An 18955-nucleotide genomic window follows, 5' to 3' on the forward strand; every position below is an offset into this window, starting at 1 on the left:
GTCGCGTCCGAAAGCCCTCTACACCGGGTCCGTGTGCCACCTCTCCCTGCTTGGGCGCCGAGGCGCGAGCGCTTCCCTTCCCCCCTGCGAGCGTGCGGATAATGTCTGAGAATGTCCATTTCTGGGACGCTTAGCAGCTATTATGTCGACTCGATCATAAGTCACGAGAGTGAGGACGCGCCTCCAGCCAAGTTTCCTTCGGGCCAGTACGCGAACCCGCGGCCGCCGAGCCACGCCGAGCACCTGGACTTCCCCTCGTGCAGCTTCCAGCCCAAAGCGCCGGTGTTCGGCGCCTCCTGGGCGCCGCTGAGCCCGCACGCGTCGGGGAGCCTGCCGTCGGTCTACCACCCCTACCTGCAGCCCCAAGGCGCGCCGGCGGCAGAGAGCAGGTACCTCCGCACCTGGCTGGAGCCCGCGCCGCGCGCCGAGGCCACCCCGGGGCAGGGCCAGGCAGCGGTGAAGGCGGAGCCGCTGCTGGGCGCGCCGGGGGAGCTGCTCAAACAGGGCACGCCCGAGTACAGTTTGGAAACTTCGGCGGGCAGGGAGGCTGTCCTGTCTAATCAAAGAGCCGGCTACGGGGACAATAAAATTTGCGAAGGAAGCGAGGACAAAGAGAGGCCGGATCAAAGTAAGTTATAAAAAAAAAAGTGAGGAAATCCCCCCCAGGCTGCAGGCCAGGCCCGGGGGAGGGGAGGAGAGAGGCCATAAAGCAGACAATGTGAAGGGACAGCGCGCCGGGGGCTGCAAGGGCTCTAGGGGGTGGAAGGAAGAGGAAGGAAGGGACCTGGATAGGAAGAGGCTGTGTGCAGTGGAGGGGGACACTGAGGCCACCCCTACTCCTCCTAGTGGCGCATGGACTGAGCCTCAGGGACCAAGTCTCTAGTCCTTCCTCCTTTTTCTCCCGTGCTCCGGCTGGAAAGGGGGAAAAAGAGCTGCGACAGTTGCTTGAGGAACGAGGGGGCCGGGCCGGTGGCCAGCATGGCCGAGAGCCCTCGCGGGCACGGGCCGGAGCGCACCCGGCAGACGGTCCCCTCCGGCCAAGGGGAAGGGGGAGGGGGCTCATTAGGATTTTATTTGCGATGCAACAGCTTGGCTGAGGATTGTTCCTAGCAGATCTCACGCAGTTGCCGCGTCGGGTCGGCAGCCAGCGCCGGGAGGGGCGGGGGAAGCCCAGGATGAGGTGACGGAGCCCCCTCCCGGGTGCGCCGGCCCCTCCCCGGGAGCCTTCCTTCCAGGGTTCCCGCCCTCCCAGGGCATCCTCGCCAGGGTGGCCGCTTCTGCCTCTGCGGTTCCTAAGGCTCTCCGCGGGGCTCCGGAGCACTAGCTGGGACAGTCTTCCTCTCAGAGAGTCTGGGAATCACTTGCTAAAGTCAGGGCCCACCTCCAGAACGGAGGAGAAGACGTCCCGAAGGGACCCGGGGGAGGGGTGGGGGGAAGACTGCGCAGGGGCGGAGAGTTTCTTGGTGGAGAGTTTCTTACCACCTCCCATTCCTAAAAGCGCCCTTGCTAAAAACCCCCGAGTGGAAAGCGCTGCTGGCTGAGAGGATTCTTTTACTTGTCGTTTTTTAAGGATGGGAAAAACAAACCGGTTGGGGGTTCTTAGCTCCCAAACAATTCCGAACAGATTGACAGGTCAAGTCCTCACCACTTATTCCTTTGGGCAAGTAGTTTAGTTCTTGCTTGCCTTGTCAGATTTCCCACCAATGGCTCCTCTGGGGGCAAGCTTGCCCTCTGAAAAGTAAGGAGAGACTCAACCTCACCTCCCCACCCCAGGCCTTTGTAATCCCCACACCTCCAACCTGCCAGGTTGAGTCAATTGGAGCTGATATCCCGGAACACAGCTCTTCCCAAATCTCCTGCAAACACCCAAACAGAGCCATCACCCCACGGCCCCAAACTCGGCCTGGAAAGCCCATTATTGCACAGAAGCCATTTGGCTAGGATCAATTATTAACAGTTTTCCCCCTCTTTCATATTTAATGTGGCTTCGGGTCCCATCCCAGGCAATCACATTAAGGAAATAGCGCTGCAAATTGGTAAGACACGCTACTTAGTGTAGGCTGAACTGAATTTTAAAATATACATAGATATTCAGGGCTTTTCACTTGGAGAGGGAGAATCTGGTAGAATGGGCCTTATTTGTAATAGGCTCCACTTTGGGGAAGCAACTTTTCTAAGTCCTGGGGTCTAGTGAGAGATGTGGGAGAGAAAAAGAAAAGCCTGTATACATTATTTCCTCATTTTGCCCCCTTTCCACTCATTTACACTTTTCTCTGCCTCCCCACAGGGTCGGTTAGGAGGCTTAGTAAGCTGTGAAGGGCTTTCTGTTACCCGCCTCGGCTCTGTCTCCCCACCTTGGGGCTGGAGCAATTTTGCTTCCCAGTTTCCCTGAACTTGTGTTAACCAAACTGTGAGCTGAGTAGCAAAAAGGAAGAGACTATTGCCACCATAAGTTATCTGGGAGCCCCGGGGCTCCCCTGTCCACGGACTGCAATTGATAAATGATTGCAATTGGGTTTCTTGTGAGTTGGGAGTGTGCTGGGTGTTCCTGGCTGTAAATGAGGACTCTTATTTGTGGTGCATGATGGGGAGGGGTATCTATACAGAATTCACATGCCTGCTGCCTTCTGGCCTAGAGCTGAGAGATGGCTATCTAGGCAGGTTTTACTGGGACTGGGCTGAAGAGCCAAGAGATCTCTTGGCTGTGGCTGAACAGGACTCCCTTCTCAACCCAATTCTGCCCTTTTCCTCCCAGACCTAGAGCCAAGGTCAGCCACTTTTAGCCGGTAGTGTGGCTGCAGCTATACTGAGCTCTTCTGTCCAAGTGGAGAAAGGCTGTGAGCCTGCTTGGGGCAGAGGAAGCTTTGGAGATGCTCTGGCTGTTTGGCTCTATCCCCTTAAAGGGCTGTTTACTTGGAACTGTCTATGTTAACTCGTGGACAACTAGGGTTTGCTCTCTGGGATCTTGAAGGCCTGGGTGACTTTCTCCAGTGCAAGCCAGGGACTAGAGATGGGGTGCACCCTCTTGGTCTGGGGCCCTTCACTCCCTTCCTTCTTTTGATCCTGTCACTGCTTCTCTTTCAGCCAACCCCTCTGCCAACTGGCTGCACGCCCGCTCTTCCCGGAAAAAGCGCTGTCCCTACACCAAATATCAGACGCTGGAGCTAGAGAAGGAGTTTCTGTTCAATATGTACCTCACCAGGGACCGCAGGCACGAAGTGGCCAGACTCCTCAATCTGAGTGAGAGACAAGTCAAAATCTGGTTTCAGAACCGGCGGATGAAAATGAAGAAAATGAATAAGGAGCAGGGCAAAGAGTAAAGACCAGTCACACCCTTCCCTACCTCACTCTGCTTATTTATGGGATGGCTGCAAAGCCACTGCTGTCTGTGATGTGTCCAAGTGAGTGGGGAAGGGCGGCCATCTCCTCTTTAAAGTCCCTCACCTGCACCTGGAGCCTGTCTCCCCTCCTTTGCCTGTCCTTGTCTCCCCCCCAGGTGTCAGAAGGGAGTTTTGCTAAGTTAGAAGCTAGCTGTAGTCAGTTCCTAGGAAAGTGATGAACCTCCAGGAGACAGAACCCTAGTCAAGCTCCTAGCATCCCCCTCCCCTGTTCCCCCCATAAGTTTTCTGGAAAAACCCAGCCCCTCTCTTCCAACCTGCCTGTTCCCTCCCTGTTCCTAACCAGAAGTCACCCAGGAACAGTTTAACTGTACACACCCCCAACAGATGCCCATAGTCATAAAGTTTGGACTCCACACTAATAATGGAGAAAGTGACACCCAATGTGCAGTGTTCACCAAATCCAGCTGGACAGCCATCCAGTCAGATTCAAACCCCTGGTCCAAAAAGGCACAGGGTGGGATGTCTAAGGAGAATCCTTAATGGGCCACTGCAGTCCAAAGTCTCATCATCTGAGTACTTCACCCTGTGGAATTGCCAACTATACCCCAGGCCTCAGGGCCTGTGGGTAGATGGGGCCCACCCAGGCCCCAAGATGTTGTGAGCTAAAAATGGCAAAAAAAAAGAGTAGGATTTTATGAAGGTACCTTTAGTGGAGCCCCCTCGTATATTTTCTTTGCAGGAAGTGTTTAATTCTGCATGTTTTCCTCTCCTTCCAACTAAAGAAGGTCAAACTGGGTCGCAGAGCCTTGACAATGCCATTCCCCCATTCACACGTCCCCCTTGACAGACTGCAGCTTTTCTTGCTGATCACAGGTCTTGAATTCTCCTCCATTCCTTCTAGCTCGAAAATCAACTCTCCTTTTGGCTAAATCCATCTTGCACCAGTGAGTCAAGTCTCCTCATGTAGAAATAAAGCCCCTTCACCCCTTGCTAGGTCGACCCCACCTTAGAGAAGGCCGGGTCAGGAGAGTCTGGTAGAGAATTTATTGTGAATCCATTTCCCAGCTCCCTTCCAGAGCAGGACAAGAGGAGCAGTGGCCTCTGTGAGCAGGGCTAGTGGGTCTCTCCCCATTTCACTGGTTTCCTGGCCCACGAAGAAGAGAGCCCCCTGGCACCCAGCCAGAGGGTCAAAGGAAGATTTCCCCCAGAGATCAGAATGGGGACTTCACCTCCTGCAGAATACACTGCTGTGCCCACCCAGCTGATGCATGCTGGCACACAGTCCCGTGTGCAAAGGAAAGAGGCAAAATCGTGCCTCTCCACGGGGCAGAGGCTCACCTTCTGCTTCTCCCCCCCCTGCTTCTCAATCCCTTCCACCCGTGGACTCTTTCTCCTGCTTCTCCTGGCCCTGCAAAGAGGTCATTCCAGTAGAACTTTGGAGTTTTATTTTATTTTTTGCTTTGTCAGTGGCTGTGGTGAAACTGTGCTTGTGTTTTGTGATTTCTTTGGCAATGGTTTTCAGTTGTTGCTCATAAGGGAGGGCTGAGGGTGGGAATGGGGAGGGCAAGGGGCCTAGAGCTCTAATTGTTTGTTTTGGAAGAAAAAGAAAAAGAACAAAAAATATATATCACTCTAGAAAACAAACCTCTGCTGCGCTTTATTCCGTGCTGCTTCTCCTCTGGTCATTAAGCAAAGAGCCCAGTTGCCGAAAGCACGGCTTCAAACAAAGACAACTGAGTGTCCGCAGCCATAGGCTTCCTCCTTCCAGAGCCATCTACTTGCTCTGGTGGCCCTGACACCTGGTGGGTACCCAAGTCCCAAGACCTTGCTTAAATGGAGCAAGACCCTTTCAGTAGAACCGGGAGAGTTGAGGAGGAGGAAAGAGAATCCCATAGGAGAGGGCATGGATCTCCCCAGAGCAAGGGTCTTCACCCAGACAAAATTGCTGTGGACTCCCCCCCCCCCCCCACTGACTCAGGGAAGGAGAGTCTGGCTTGTAGCTCCTGGAGATGCAGCCCTTGTCAGCTAACCACTTCAAAACATCCTTCAGGGATGGAGTAGTCTCCCAATACTGTTGCCTGGAGGACAGCGGTTGGGTGTAGGTGGAGATCCCGAGGTGACGGAAAGCTTGGAGGACTCAAATGGTTGAAGCCCAGGATTACTTGTAGATGCCTCCCCCCCAAAACCTGGAGTCGGGCTCATAGGACAGCAGCCTTGGTCTGAGGTTTGCTGGGTCTGAACGGTTGAGGCCAGGGTGTGTGGCAGTTCTCAAAAGAAAGCCACCAAATGTGGACACAACTGTTTCGGGAGGGGAGGGGATAATTCATTTCCAAAAGGACCCCAGAATTACACTTGGCTTCAAGAAGCCTCTCACACTGCGGTATATTCCGCCCCCCCCCCCCAGCCTGTTGTGTCCGCCGCTGTTCGTGGAAGCTCTGCTTTTCTTATTCAGTCGTGAGGATCCGGCTGCAGCCGGCCTGCATATTTGTCGCCGGCCTCGCACGAGCTTCTCGCCCGCTGCACACGCCACACTGCAGCTGAGACGACACTGCGGTGTGGCGACAAAGGCTGGTCCGTGTGGAAGAAACCTGCCGGACCGGCCCTACCCCTCTCTAACGAAAGGGCAGGGGGTCCGAGAAACCAGAGGTGGAGACGGGAAAGCTCCTAACTTCAGCTGGGGCAAGCGGTCTGCCAGGAGGGTTATGTTTAAAAAGGAAAATTAATCTGGCTTTACAACTGGTGTAGACTGAGCTGTTTCTCCATCCTTGATTCTCCAGGCTCTGCCGGCTGCAGAGAGTGAGCCAAGGAAGCCAGTTTCTGCCAAAAGGAAACATGAAAAGCGAGGCTGGAGACTGGCTCGCGGTAGGGTAGGAGGCTAGGGCGTCTGGACTGGCCTGGGGCAGAGGCGTCTGGGTCCCCAGCCCGGGGTGGCTTCTTTCAAGACGAACAAAGGAGAAGGTGCAGAGGTTCAGAGAAGCCGGAGATGCGGAAATCAGTTGTCATAAAAGAGATTCAGAGAGAGAGAGAGAGAGAGAGAGAGAGAGAGAGAGAGAGAGAGAGAGAGAGAGAGAGAGAGAGAGAGAGAGAGAGAGAGAGAATGAATCCGGGAGAGGAATTCAATGCCGTGTGCGCAGCAATAAAAGAATATGACCGCTATAAAAGTTTATAGGGTATAAATTTCTGAAGGTTAAGAAACTAAACAGCAGCAAAGCAAACAGTGAGGGAAACTTTCCGGAGATGAGCCGCGGATGAGCCTAGGCTCCCGACCTGCTTAGTGGGAGAATAGGTGGGCCTTGTTACAAAGCGCCCACCCTCACCCATTTTGTACCCAGGTCTGGGGCTTGGCGGTCTGGAACTTGGGAATCAGGGCCGTGGGGTGGGGCTCCTGGAGGGTAAAAAGTAAAGATGCCAGTAGCTGGAAGAGCACTTTGCTGTCCCCAAAGCTTCAACCACTGACATTCTGTTGTCTTTGTTCTTTACACCCCCTCTAGAAGTGCTAGGAATAAACTAGAAACCCTTGCACACGCAGACACACACACACACACACACACACACACACACACACACACACACCATCCAGCAGGGCCAGACGTCTGGGGGACAGTAGCCTCTTGATCCTTGTCCAGTTCTATTCCATCACCCCAGACCTTCTCATCTTTCACAAAAAGCCCAATTGTTACCCCTCAACATGTGGAACAATCATGTAAGGTTTAAAAAGTGTTTCTTCTCTTACTGACCATAAGCAGTGACTGCTTAGCGTCTCCACCAGAAATTAGGGACTGGGTGGATTCACAACTTCTTTTCCTTTTAACGTATCTGAACTGTTTCGTGAACAGTTTCCTGACTCTGAAGCCCTTTCTCTTATCTGCTTTCATTTCTCTCCCCTATTTCTAGTGATAATGAAAGTTTAATCATTTGTCCCTTCCTCTGCTGGTTCCACAGAGAACCTGGCTGAGCAGATGGTGGCTATCTTTCCGCAGAGTGGCCGCTAGATGGCACCCTTGCTCCATGTGAAATTTTCCTGCTGTGGCTGAAGGTTCCTGCGGCTCCTCGCAGCACCTTGTTCGGCCCTGTACGTAGGAACGTAGGAACTGAGAGCTACCAAAAGTCATGGATAATTTGCACATAATAAAAATACAGGGTTTGTTATGGCCCTTTTACCTACTGTATGTATTTCAATTATAGTGGCGTTTCTCTCCTCAAACGGTTCATTTTGTGAATTTCTCATACTAAGAAGGCTGTTCCCCATTTGCTGCGTTTGGTGGGGCGAGAAATGCATGGAAAACGGGGATAATATTAATAATAGAAATATTGAAATAATGGGCCCAAATCAAGGAGGCGAATTGGTTTAATAAAATGAAATGCCCCTGCAGTGGCGGTGAGAGGAATAAATGCAGGCCAGCGGGTCAGGTGAGCCATGAGAGTTTCCCGTGCTGCGGGGCTTCCAGGTGAGAGCCGTGGCTCCCTCCCGCGTGCCGCAGGTCTCTTGAAGGGGAAGCTATCCGAGGAGGGCTGCCCACACCTGCTGGAGAGCGAATCCGACGTGCTATCCCGTAGATCCCCAAATTTGGGGGGAATGGGAACCTGGTGTTGATAAAGATTCTGTGGTGCCCCAAGCCAGAGGGCCTGCTGTACCTGGGCGCTGACTCCAGAGCCTCTGTAGGCATCCAGGTCTGGCTGCTCCAGTGCCTGGCCACCCAGGCTCCGGCAGGGTCTCCCCAGAGAGGCAGGGTGAGGGAAAGCTGCGGTGTCCCTGGTCCCTTGGGAGGCTCCACCAAAACCCTGAGCATGTTCTGGGTAGGAGCAGGGGCGGGCACGGCTGTGGGAGCGCAGCCTGAGAGTTTCCCGTGCTGCGGGCTTCCAGGTGAGAGCCGTGGCTCCCTCCCGCTTGCCCAGGCTCTGTCCCTGGTGCCCCTACAATCGGTGGGGAAGCCGGTCCTTCTGCTACACCGCAGCCCGAGGCCTGGACTTTACGTTCTGAGGCCGTTGCTCTGACTGCCAACAACTCCTGTGGCTGGTTCCCAATCTTCAGTTTCCTCCAGCCGGAACCTGCCTCCAGCTTGATCTGGGGTGGAGGAAGTAGCCATCCACCCCCCGAAATGACCCCAGCTAGAGCCTCTTCTTTTCCACAGGTCCAGGTGCAACGAGGCCAGCGGAGTGTCTCCTCAACTTGAGTTTCTCCAATAAATCTGCGCTCCGTTGGGTGTTTATAAATTATCTCCGCGCTCTTTCTTGTTTTTTCTTGTAACAGAAACATTTTCCTTCCATCAGAAATTTCTGGCACGGTGAAGGGATGATTTAGAGCAAGCCATTGAATTTCTACCTCACCAGTGACTCCTCAAATCATGACCATAAAATCCCCCGCACTTGCTAAAAATGTGCGCTTCCGAAACAACTTGACTCTGCTTGAGGTGGGCTCGCAGCCCCCCTTTCCTGCAAGACCCCAGAGCGGTTCACTTTCCCTCTTCTCGATACCCTCTCTTTATTCACTGGACTCACTTTAGAGGGCTGAGTAAAACCGGCAGTTCCGCTCCTTTGGAATCGGTGTGGTTTCATTTTTACTAAGGTTAGGGGCTCATGAGCTCCCCAATAGAATCCTCCCAGAGAATCAGCAGCAGAGGGAGTTTGTTTGTAAAATCGATTCTGCCTTTGTTCTAGAAATTTTCTGTCTTTCCTGCCTTCCTTTTGCCCATCAGCTACCGCAGGAGACCTAGGAGACCGATTCTGACTCTCACTGGGCCTCCCCAGGGTCTGAGTGCCCCCAGCCTTATGTCAGGGACCCAGATAAAGTCTCTGTGCTTGGAGTGGGGCAGTCAGTCAGTGAGGTTCCTCATTCTGGGCTTGAGGCCTCATATCTTCAGATGTTCAGGGTTTAACTAAAGGAACCCCAAGAAAAAGGAAAAATGGGGACTTCGGTGGCCTTGCTTTATCTGAGCCCCTTCACCCCAAGGTCAGGGCAGGTAGTCAAATGTCTGTGGGGTCACAGCAAGAGCAGGGACCTTGAAACACACACCTTACAGACTTTGCCTGGGGTACTGGAGAGCAGGAGACAGCAAGAGCAAGGCCTGGGTGCCCAGGACAGCGTCAACCGCTCTCACATCTTTTGGTGTGTTCACGCAATTGTGTGGTCTGTACTTGGAAGGCCTGTGTGGGAGGGTAGGGGTTTGGCCCCATCTCGGGTTTGGCTACTGGATCTCAAGATCTGAGCACAGGTGTGGAGCAGCCACATTTGATGCCACCAGACCCCTTCCTTCCCCAGTCTTCCCTGTAAAGTGGCGGGTAGGCCAAAGCACCTCCAGAAGACCCCCTCTCTTTCCCCTGCACCCCCCCAGCAGGTAAAAGTGTAAATGCAGAATTGGCAGCCTCCGCAGAACTTTGCTTGGCTTCAGCATTACCCATTAACCAGAAAGTTTCTTCTTCATCTCCCAGGCCCATACGAACCCCCTTTTCCCCGGAAAAATCCTTGTGTGATTGCTTAACGAGGGAAAGTTATGTGTGTGACTTGGGCGGGGACAGATCTGGGGGTCTCCAAAGAGGGCGTGGGGGCAGGTGTGTCTGCAAGACCGAAGGAGGCAAAAATCTCAGGAAACTCACCGTTTGCGCCGAAAAGAAAAAAAAATCCACAGCAACCCATAATCGCTCTCATTTCAGCTTAGTCACCCCCACCGTGCTTCAGTTGGGCGGCGGGGGCGATCGAAGCTGCAGTTTTATAGCTGTAGAGGAAAGAACTCGTAAAATGCTAACAGCTTTTATGCGCTGCGGCATAAACAACAACAGACTCTGGCTTTATTGCGTTTTATAGTTTGTTAAAGAGTTTACAGCCGTTTTTTGGGGGCTGGTTACCCAGCCAATTCCCTCCACACGATAGTTAAACCTTTATCAATAATAAGGAAATTGATCATTAAAGCTTTAAATATGACTACCTCGTTTGTTTGAAAATATGTTTAGGAGAGGAAGCTGTATGATTTGATAACTTGTATTAAAATACCAATTACATTTATAGGACCTTTTAAAACTCGGCGCAATTAAACCGTGTTCTTTTACATTTTTCCGAAGCGACCCTGACATTTAGAAAGACTCCAATTGCCTCGTTAAAATCGCGAAATTAACAGCGTGCCTATGCCAGGCGCAGTGTTGTGGATGTGTGTGCGCATGGTGTTTTTCCGTGACTCCCCCACATCAGTCTTTGGGGGTGGTCTGCGAAGGTATTTGATTTGTTGTGAGGCAAGAGATATCTCATTAATGTAGGTAGTTAAACAGATTTAATCCGTATTCGTTCTCTCGTTCTCTCTTCCCCCTCCCTCTCCCCCCTCTCCCCCTCTCTCCCTGGGTGTTTTTTTTTTCTCTTCCCCTCCTTTTTTTCCTGCCCTCTCCACACTCCCTGGCGCTCTCTTGCTCTAGCTCTCTCTCGCGCTCGCTCTCTCTCGCTCTCACCCTCGCTCTGCGTTCTGTCCGGGAGGAGTACCCAGAAGCCAATAGGATGCGGGGTCTCTAATGGATGCAAATGATGGTGAAAAGACGGGGCAAAATATGAAACAACTCATTTGGAGGGAAGTAAATCACCGAAAACTGTTTATGAACTGGCATCCCTTCTTCGAAATGTAAAGCGAGGACCTCTTTAAGTGGCGGTATATTTTTGTTTGGGGGGTGGGGGTGGGGGGAGGGCGAGCGAGCCGCGGCTGCCATGCAGGCTTAGACTTTTGCAGGCTTCGCTCTTCTATTCCTGGAAATCACAAAAAGTGTGGCGGCTTCGAGATCTTCTTCGCCTTTTCTTTCTTTTCCTTCCTTCCTTCTTTCTTTTTTCCCATCCTCCTCCCTTTTCCTCTCCTTTCCTGACGAGGGTGACTAGGAGCCGGCGAATCCGCGTTTTTTCTCTCTCTCTCTCTCTCTCTCTCCCTCCCTTTCCCCCTCCCCACCCCCTCCCCAACAGCCCCCAACTACAGCCTGCGCCGCTGCCGCCGCCTCAAAATTCAATAAAATGAGCTCTTATTTCGTCAACTCACTGTTCTCCAAATACAAAACCGGGGAGTCCCTGCGCCCCAATTATTATGACTGCGGCTTCGCCCAGGACCTGGGCGGCCGACCCACCGTGGTGTACGGTCCCAGCAGCGGCGGCAGCTTCCAGCACCCGTCGCAAATCCAAGAGTTCTACCACGGGCCATCGTCGCTGTCCACGGCTCCCTACCAGCAGAACCCGTGTGCCGTGGCTTGCCACGGGGACCCCGGCAACTTCTACGGCTACGACCCGCTGCAGCGCCAGAGCCTGTTCGGTGCGCAGGATCCAGACCTGGTGCAGTACGCAGACTGCAAGCTCGCGGCCGCCAGCGGCCTGGGCGAGGAGGCCGAGGGGTCTGAGCAGAGCCCGTCGCCCACACAGCTCTTCCCCTGGATGCGCCCTCAAGGTGAGCTCCCGTCCGGCCCGCCGGGGTGGGAAGGGGCCTGGAGGGCCCCAGGCCGGCGCGGGGGGAGGGGGTGAGCAGGCCCGGAGCATCTTCGGCTGCTAGAGGACTCGTGGGCTCCGTTCCAATCACCTACCTCTTCTCCCTTCCTTCCCACTTTCTTTTCTTTTTTTCCCCCTTTCTTTTTGTTTCCTTTGAAGGGGGGGTCGCTAGGCGAATTTCCTGAATCCATAAACCCCTCACCCTCCTTTACGTTTCTTCTTCTCCCCCCTCTCCCCCTTTTACTGTTTTATGGGGGCTGTGGAGAAAGAGTGGTGGGAGTGGGGGCGCTCAGCGTTTGCACTTCTCAATTGCTTTATAGTTTAATTACCCTGAAGAAACTTTTCTTCTGGGGCAGAGGCTCTGGGGGCTTTTCAAGGTGGGTTCACGGGTCCCCACTCTGGCTTTTTATTCCTATTCCACTCTACATCCTTCCTCCTAAACTTTATGGCACTTTTAATATATTTGAACCCCCCCCCGTTCTGGTTCTGGTTACCAGGGGAAGGGGCTCCCCCTCTTAGGCCACCGCAGATTCAGTGCTGTCTAGTCCCCCTCGGCCCCCCCTCCCTGCTGACCGCGGCCTCCGCGCGCTCCCTCCCACCGCCGCTTAAGGGTCCCCTGCCCTCATTATCCTGGTCTCCTAGGCTGGTTCACGAATCTTCCAACCTTCTCTGCCCCCTCCCCCACCCTTCCCTCTGTCTCGCCCTTTCCCCCATTCCCAGCAGCCGCCGGACGCAGGCGAGGCCGCCAGACCTACAGCCGCTACCAGACCCTGGAGCTGGAGAAGGAGTTCCTATTTAATCCCTATCTGACTCGCAAGCGGAGGATCGAGGTATCGCACGCGCTGGGACTGACAGAGAGACAGGTCAAAATCTGGTTCCAGAACCGGAGAATGAAGTGGAAAAAGGAGAACAACAAAGACAAGTTCCCCAGCAGTAAATGTGAGCAGGAGGAGCTGGAGAAAGAGAAGCTGGAGCGGGCGCCCGAGACCGCCGAGCAGGGCGATGCGCAGAAGGGTGACAAGAAGTAGGCTCCAGCTGGGACTGCTTGGGCCGGGGCTTGCCCGCATGTCCGCCGGTCCCTCCCGCGACCACACCGCTGTCGCCCGCTCCCCCGCCTCCGAGAGCTCCGGCCCCGCGAGCGGAGCCAGGAGCCGGGCCTCCCACCGCAGCGTCCCCCGCCGCGCCAGTCCCCGCTAGTGGTAGTATCTCGTAATAGCTTCTGTGTGTGAGCTACCGTGGGTCTCCTTCCCTTCTCTTGGGGGCCAGGGGGGAAAAAGAAAAGGATTTTAAACAAGGACGCCCTCGCCCCGCGAGGGTGAGCGACTGCTGCCTGCCAGAGCCCCCTCGCCCCCGCCCCATGTAAAAAAGCCTCCTTGTGCAATGGTCTTTTTCCTTTGAACGTGCTTCTTTGTAATGACCAAGGTACCGATTTCTGCTAAGTTCTCCCAACAACATGAAACTGCCTATTCACGCCGTAATTCTTTCTGTCTCCCTCTCACTTTCTCTCTCTCTCTCTCTCTCTCTCTCTCTCTCTCTCTCTCTCTCTCTCTCTCTCTCTCTCTCTCTCTCTCTCTCTCTCTTTTCTCTCTCTCACCGCTTCCCCATCTTTCCTCGCAACCCCGCTCCCCGCTGCCCTCCCTAGCTGGCTTTCTTTCTCGCTTCTCTCTTTTCCTCCTGTTCCCCCCTCCTTTGGTTTGACAATTTTGTCTTAAGTGTTTCTCAAAAGAGATTACTTTAGTTAGCATGCGCGCTGTGAGCAATTGTTAAAAGTGTTCTTAGGTTTGCTGTGAAGAGAATGTATCCTGTATCCGTGAATTGCTTTATTGGGGGGAGGGAGGGCTAATTATATATTTTGTTGTTCCTCTATACTTTGTTCTGTTGTCTGAGCCTGAAAAGGGCGGAAGAGTTACAATAAAGTTTACAAGCGAGAACCCGAGACTGGCCCGGGGCCGGCGCTCCTCATTCGCTCCCAGGCGCCTTGCAGGGCTGGGGGGGAGCTGGTCAGCAGGCTGCAGGGCTGGCCTAGGCTAGGTCTCTGGGAGGAGGGGGCGGGGGTTGGAAGCAGGTGGTACGAGTCCCCCGGCCCAGAGGCGCAGGGGGTGAGGGGAGGCGGCGGCACGTGATTGGAGGAGAGAGGATCGAGGGAGGGGAGCCAAGAGAAACCCCCTCCCCTTGCCTTCGGTAGTTGCTGGGCCCGGGAGACTCCAGCGCCCAGGCCGCTCTGGAGAAGAGATGTGCCCAAGCTGGTGACTAGTGTCCCCTGTCACTTCTCCCTTTGTTTCCTTGTGTGTCCTGGGAGGTGGGGGTGTATGGGGGAGATGGAGTAGGCTGCTGAGTTTATATTTCCATTTTTCTCGGACTCAGGTTGGGGAAGTAGGAGCAGAGGGAAGAGGTTGCTCCCTACCTCCCCTCTCCGGGACGTCGCCACTTTCTCCCGGTTTCTAGGCCGCGGTTTGCCGCAGCCTTCTTCCTTCGCTGCCTCTGCTACGCAGGCAGCCACGCTCTACTGAGTGAGGCATCCGCCTTCCGGAACCGGGAAAGCAGCGAGCCGGACCCAAACCGCCCTCCTCCCTTCCTTTTTCTCCCCACCCCCATTCCGTTCTTTTTTTTTAAATTATTTTTGTATATCTTTTTATTGGCAATGCTTTTATTTCTTTAGTCACCAGAAATCTCAGAGTCCAATGCCTGCTGGGTTGGATTCCTGCCTTAGGAAAGCCTTGATCCACATCCAGTCACTACCTCTGGGGCACTAAGAGACAACCGGGAGGCCAGGCTCACCTCTTCTTTGGAGAACAGCAGCAGCCCGGATGAATTAGCCTGGATTAATAAATGCTCGGCCAGCACCCACCCACCAAGTTGCGAACATTCAATCCCTGTGTCTGTCTCTCGCTCTCTAACCGGCTGGGGGAAATGGGTGGGAGGGGGGTGACAACACGGATCTCTCAGAGGTTATTTATTTTCCCTTCCCCTCAATTCCTTCCTCCCCAAATCACGCCTGCAAGCTGCCTCCAGCCCGCGGGGGTCGACAGCGGCCCTTGAGCCCCCAGCCCCAATCCACAGAGCTCGGCCTTCCCATTCATTATTGATCATATTTTATAAATCCAACGCCACACAATTTTTTCCACATTACTGAGAGCCGCCGGGAGGCCGTCGCATCATTGGCCGAGGGGATATCACGTGGGCCAAGGTCACGTGGTCCGGAGAGGAAAAAGGGGGTCCTTTTTGGTGTAAATCTGGACTCTAATTCTGTAATATATCAAGGAATCTCGTAAAACCGACACTAAAACGTCCCTGACTACAAATCATCCGGCCAAATTATGAGTTCATTGTATTATGCGAATGCTTTATTTTCTAAATATCCAGCCGCAAGTTCGGTTTTCGCTCCAGGAGCCTTTCCCGAACAAACTTCTTGCGCCTTTGCTTCCAACCCCCAGCGCCCGGGCTATGGAGCAGGTCCGGGCGCCCCGTTCTCCGCCTCGGTGCAGACACTGTACCCCGGCGGGGGAGGCATGGCGGGCCAGAGCGCGGCCGGCGTCTATGCAGCCGGCTACGGGCTCGAACCGAGTTCCTTCAACATGCACTGCGCGCCCTTTGAGCAGAACCTCTCCGGGGTGTGTCCGGGCGACCCCGCCAAGGCGGCTGGCGCCAAGGAGCAGAGGGACTCGGACTTGGCGGCTGAGAGTAACTTCCGGATCTACCCCTGGATGCGAAGCTCAGGTAACGCCGCGCACCCAGCAGTCCCGAGCCCCAACGTCTGGGCCATACTCCCCGGAAGGTCCCCTTTCCCCCGCAGGACATCCCTCTGCGTGTCCAGGATATTCCCGGCTGCAGATCGGCCATTGCCGTGCCGTTTAAGTCTGGGCTGGGACCCCGCGCGCCTCCCCCACCCCCAGTTTTGCTCGGTGCTCTCAGGTCCTGGCGGATCTCTTTTTGCCGACGCCACAGCGCTCAAAGCCCCCAGCCCGCCCCCAACCTTTCCTCCGGGCCTTTTAGCTTTAAATATTTATCAGCAGTGCCGGCACGGGCTGGAGACGAGGCCGTTTGTCTTGCCTAGGAAGGCTGGGGTTTGCAGAGAATAGCCATTAGGGTCTCTCTCCCCCCCCCCCTCGCCCCATTCCCAGCCTGAGAGCTCAGTTCTGGGTGTGTCCCCCCCAGCCCTAGCTCGAGTAAGATATGGAGGAGGGGGTCATGGCGCTAAGCAGTTCTCCCCTCCCCCTTCCTTTCCAGCCAACCCCGCTCCCCCATTATTCCCAACAGGACAATTAGAGGTGGGCTCTAGAGGCCAGGCGGGAGGAGGGGGTACAGAGGAGCTGAGGACCCAGCCAGAGACATAGAGCCAGAGAGAGGTGAAGGGAGTTCATCTGAGACCCAGAGCGATGGGTCTATTGACTCCTGCCCCTGGTGGACTTAGGAGGGTGGGCTGGAAAAGAGGCCTCATGACAGCAGAGCCTTTTCAGGTGCTTTTCCTAGGACTCCGTGGACTCCTGGGGAACAGCCAAGTATGGAGATACCACTCCAGAAGGATGACTTTCCTTTTGGGGGAGGGCTAGGACTCTATGAAACCGAACCAAGACTGGGAATGCGAGTTACCCAGCAGCTGCCTTAGGAACCACAGGACACCAAGGCTTCATGAGGTGTCCTCCAAAGGCCCCTCACTCATCCTTTTTTACATTTCCTCGAGGCAGATGGACTTGGGAGCCAACTCCAAGGCTCAGAAGATCCAAGACTATACTATGGTCAGAGACTCTCAGACCGATTAGGGTTGGGGGCCAGGAGTGGTAACTCACATCCTGAGTATTGCTGATGAGGGTTTCTATTACCTACCCTGTAATTGAACTGACTTTCTAGTTCTGTTACAAAAGCCATCCCCTCATAAACACTTTAGCTTGACTTTTAACTCACTTGAGATTAAGGTTCTAGCCCCTCCTCTCTCTTGTCTCCTACCCAGGAGGGCTGATATCAACAGCTCCCCACAGTCTCCTCAGGTTCTGGGCCTAAGCTGAAAGTTGTCAGGTACCCTTCAGCCTCAATACAAGAGCCTTCACCCTTCCTCTCTCATCTAGGCCATGGATCCTCCTTCTCCCTCGCTGTCCTGGAGGTTCAAAGATTGATTCAGACAATGAGGTTCCTGGGCAGGAAGGCAGGCAGGTAGCCAGGCCTTGCTTGACACTTACTGGGAAAGAGCCATTGGAATGCAACTGCTGTTAGAGTAATAATTTCAAGGTCCAGGGACATAAATTCTTGCCTCTTGCCCATTCCATGGCGGTCTGGGTGGAGACTGGGCCTAAGAAGTCCTTTTGTTCCTTTCCTTTTCTTCTCAGGCCAGGCCTGGAGTCCCCACTCTGGGACACTAATATGGTGTCCAGAGCTCCTTACTTCAAAGGCCATCTAAAAGGGAAAGGGTAGATTTGGAGCCTCTGGCCCCAGAAAGTGAGTGGGGATTAATTTGCCCCCATTCTATGCTAGCCCCTTAGAACAGACCCTTCAGGAGCCAGCAGTTGAGATCTACCTGGCTTTCAGAAGTTGCAGGTTGAGAAAACCATACTTCATGGATGATAGGACTATCCGGTGTGATGGGGCTGACCTGTAAGCCCATCTCTTGGCACTTGGAAGGCTGAATTGGAAAGATTATTACCAGATTGAAACCACCCAGAGGCTACATAGCAAGACCCCTGCTTGAAAAGCAAAACATCTTTTGTGGACACACACACACACACACACACACACACACACACACACGAAAAGAAAAGAAAATGATGCTGGCCCTGGGACACTTGGAAATTTTTCTGCAGATGGCAGAGAAAGGGGGTACTATGAAATGTAGGATAGACTATGAAAAATGTTAATTTGGTTCCTGCAATATAGTCTTTTTCTGTCCTCAGACCTCAAATTAAGTAGGTAGGAGGTGGGAATTTTCTTGTTTTTCACACACTGATTTTATTATTATTATTATTATTATCATTATTTACGTTTTTGCTATTTCTCTTTCTCCTAAATACGGTGAGTAGGGACTGACCGAAAGCGGGGTCGCCAGACCTACACGCGCTACCAGACCCTGGAGCTGGAGAAGGAATTTCACTACAACCGCTACCTGACTCGGCGGAGGCGCATAGAGATCGCGCACGCGCTCTGCCTCACCGAAAGACAGATCAAGATCTGGTTTCAGAACCGCCGCATGAAGTGGAAAAAGGAGAACAAAACCTCAGGCCCGGGGGTCACTGGCCAGGATAAGGCAGAAGCAGAGGAGGAGGAGGAAGAGTGAGGGACAGAGAAAGCGGAAGAGGAGGAGAGAGAATAGAAGGAGAACCCAATTCTGAGAACTGAAGCATGAAACTCAAATAAGAGGGAAGACTATTTAAACGAAGCAATTAAAAAAAAGGAGAAGGGTGAAATTTGGGTTTCTCAACACTGTAAAAAAATACTACCTATGGGAAAGAGTGTTGTCTGTTTTTGTACAGTTTGGGAAGGACATTATCGACCTGCTCCAAGGCTTTCTGGAATGAGCCTCCCTTTTCTATGTTGCTAGTAAAGTCTTTGTAAAATCTTGCTGTTTTGTACCCCCTCTTTGGCACTGTTTTGTGGACTGTGGTTTCTTGCCTACCCCATACTTCCCAGTAGCAGCACTGAAAAGACCTTGGGGAGCCTTGAGGACCACTAGTTTCTGCGTCTGGTGCACTAGGCTGCTGATCTTGGCTCCTACCTGTTCCCTTGAGCCTCTTTCTGTATATCTGGAGGATGGAGAATAAAACAGGATTAAAAATCAACAGACTCTGTACTTTCTGTCTCCCTATGGCTGGGGGGGGAGGGCAGTGAGGGTTGGCAATGGATGGGTGTCTCATAGCCTTTTTACTGGTCTTTTCTCTCTCTGCTGGGTTTACTTTTATTTCCCAGATACGCCCCTGGTATAGACACTGCCAACTAATGAACCCCGACCTCTGTCTCTCTCCCTTTATACTTTCACCAAAGCATACGATTCCCATATTTACAAGCTGACAGTACACAAATGTATACACTATTACAGTCACAAATAAACATAGACATCCATATATTCATAAATACACATACAGGCTTTCACACCATCCCGGCTCCATGCCCAGAACACATGCATTCACATTCACACACACTCACAAGTAAACATGCATTCACAGTCACTCACAGACACATTGATACACAC

The 18955-nt window shown here is 53.4% G+C and overlaps 3 protein-coding genes across 4 annotated transcripts; all 3 read left to right on the forward strand.

The window, feature by feature from the left end:
- Positions 1–16: 16 nt before the first annotated feature.
- Hoxb9 (homeobox B9) lies at positions 17–4882 on the forward strand. The gene is made up of 2 exons (XM_005075876.4): positions 17–628; positions 3085–4882. Exons 1-2 carry the CDS (start codon positions 112–114, stop codon positions 3318–3320), a joined length of 753 nt encoding a protein of 250 aa, XP_005075933.1. The 5' UTR covers positions 17–111; the 3' UTR covers positions 3321–4882.
- Positions 4883–11016: 6134 nt separating this feature from the next.
- On the forward strand, positions 11017–13717 carry Hoxb8 (homeobox B8). Of its 2 annotated transcripts, none has more exons than XM_005075878.4 (2): positions 11017–11743; positions 12502–13717. In XM_005075878.4, exons 1-2 carry the CDS (start codon positions 11320–11322, stop codon positions 12807–12809), a joined length of 732 nt encoding a protein of 243 aa, XP_005075935.1. In that variant the 5' UTR covers positions 11017–11319; the 3' UTR covers positions 12810–13717. The 2 variants fall into 2 exon arrangements, with proteins under 2 accessions (XP_005075935.1, XP_012973054.1); XM_013117600.3 differs by having other exon boundaries at positions 12505–13717.
- A 1282-nt stretch (positions 13718–14999) lies between these two features.
- Hoxb7 (homeobox B7) lies at positions 15000–18545 on the forward strand. The gene is made up of 2 exons (XM_005075877.4): positions 15000–15498; positions 17790–18545. The coding sequence occupies exons 1-2, from the start codon at positions 15099–15101 to the stop codon at positions 18041–18043; spliced, it is 654 nt and encodes a 217-aa protein (XP_005075934.1). The 5' UTR covers positions 15000–15098; the 3' UTR covers positions 18044–18545.
- The last annotated feature ends 410 nt before the right edge of the window (positions 18546–18955 follow it).

This window comes from Mesocricetus auratus, unplaced genomic scaffold, assembly GCF_017639785.1.
Source record: "Mesocricetus auratus isolate SY011 unplaced genomic scaffold, BCM_Maur_2.0 Super-Scaffold_100007, whole genome shotgun sequence".
NCBI lineage: Eukaryota > Metazoa > Chordata > Mammalia > Rodentia > Cricetidae > Mesocricetus > Mesocricetus auratus.

Bases quoted from the DNA above. Each gene is read 5' to 3' on its own strand.
- Hoxb9 (XM_005075876.4), top strand. From the start codon at position 112: ATGTCCATTTCTGGGACGCTTAGCAGCTATTATGTCGACTCGATCATA. The intron at 629-3,084 runs GTAAGTTATAAA...CTTCTCTTTCAG, and splicing joins CAAAGAGAGGCCGGATCAAA to CCAACCCCTCTGCCAACTGG.
- Hoxb8 (XM_005075878.4), top strand. From the start codon at position 11,320: ATGAGCTCTTATTTCGTCAACTCACTGTTCTCCAAATACAAAACCGGG. The intron at 11,744-12,501 runs GTGAGCTCCCGT...CCCCATTCCCAG, and splicing joins CCCCTGGATGCGCCCTCAAG to CAGCCGCCGGACGCAGGCGA.
- Hoxb7 (XM_005075877.4), top strand. From the start codon at position 15,099: ATGAGTTCATTGTATTATGCGAATGCTTTATTTTCTAAATATCCAGCC. The intron at 15,499-17,789 runs GTAACGCCGCGC...TACGGTGAGTAG, and splicing joins CCCCTGGATGCGAAGCTCAG to GGACTGACCGAAAGCGGGGT.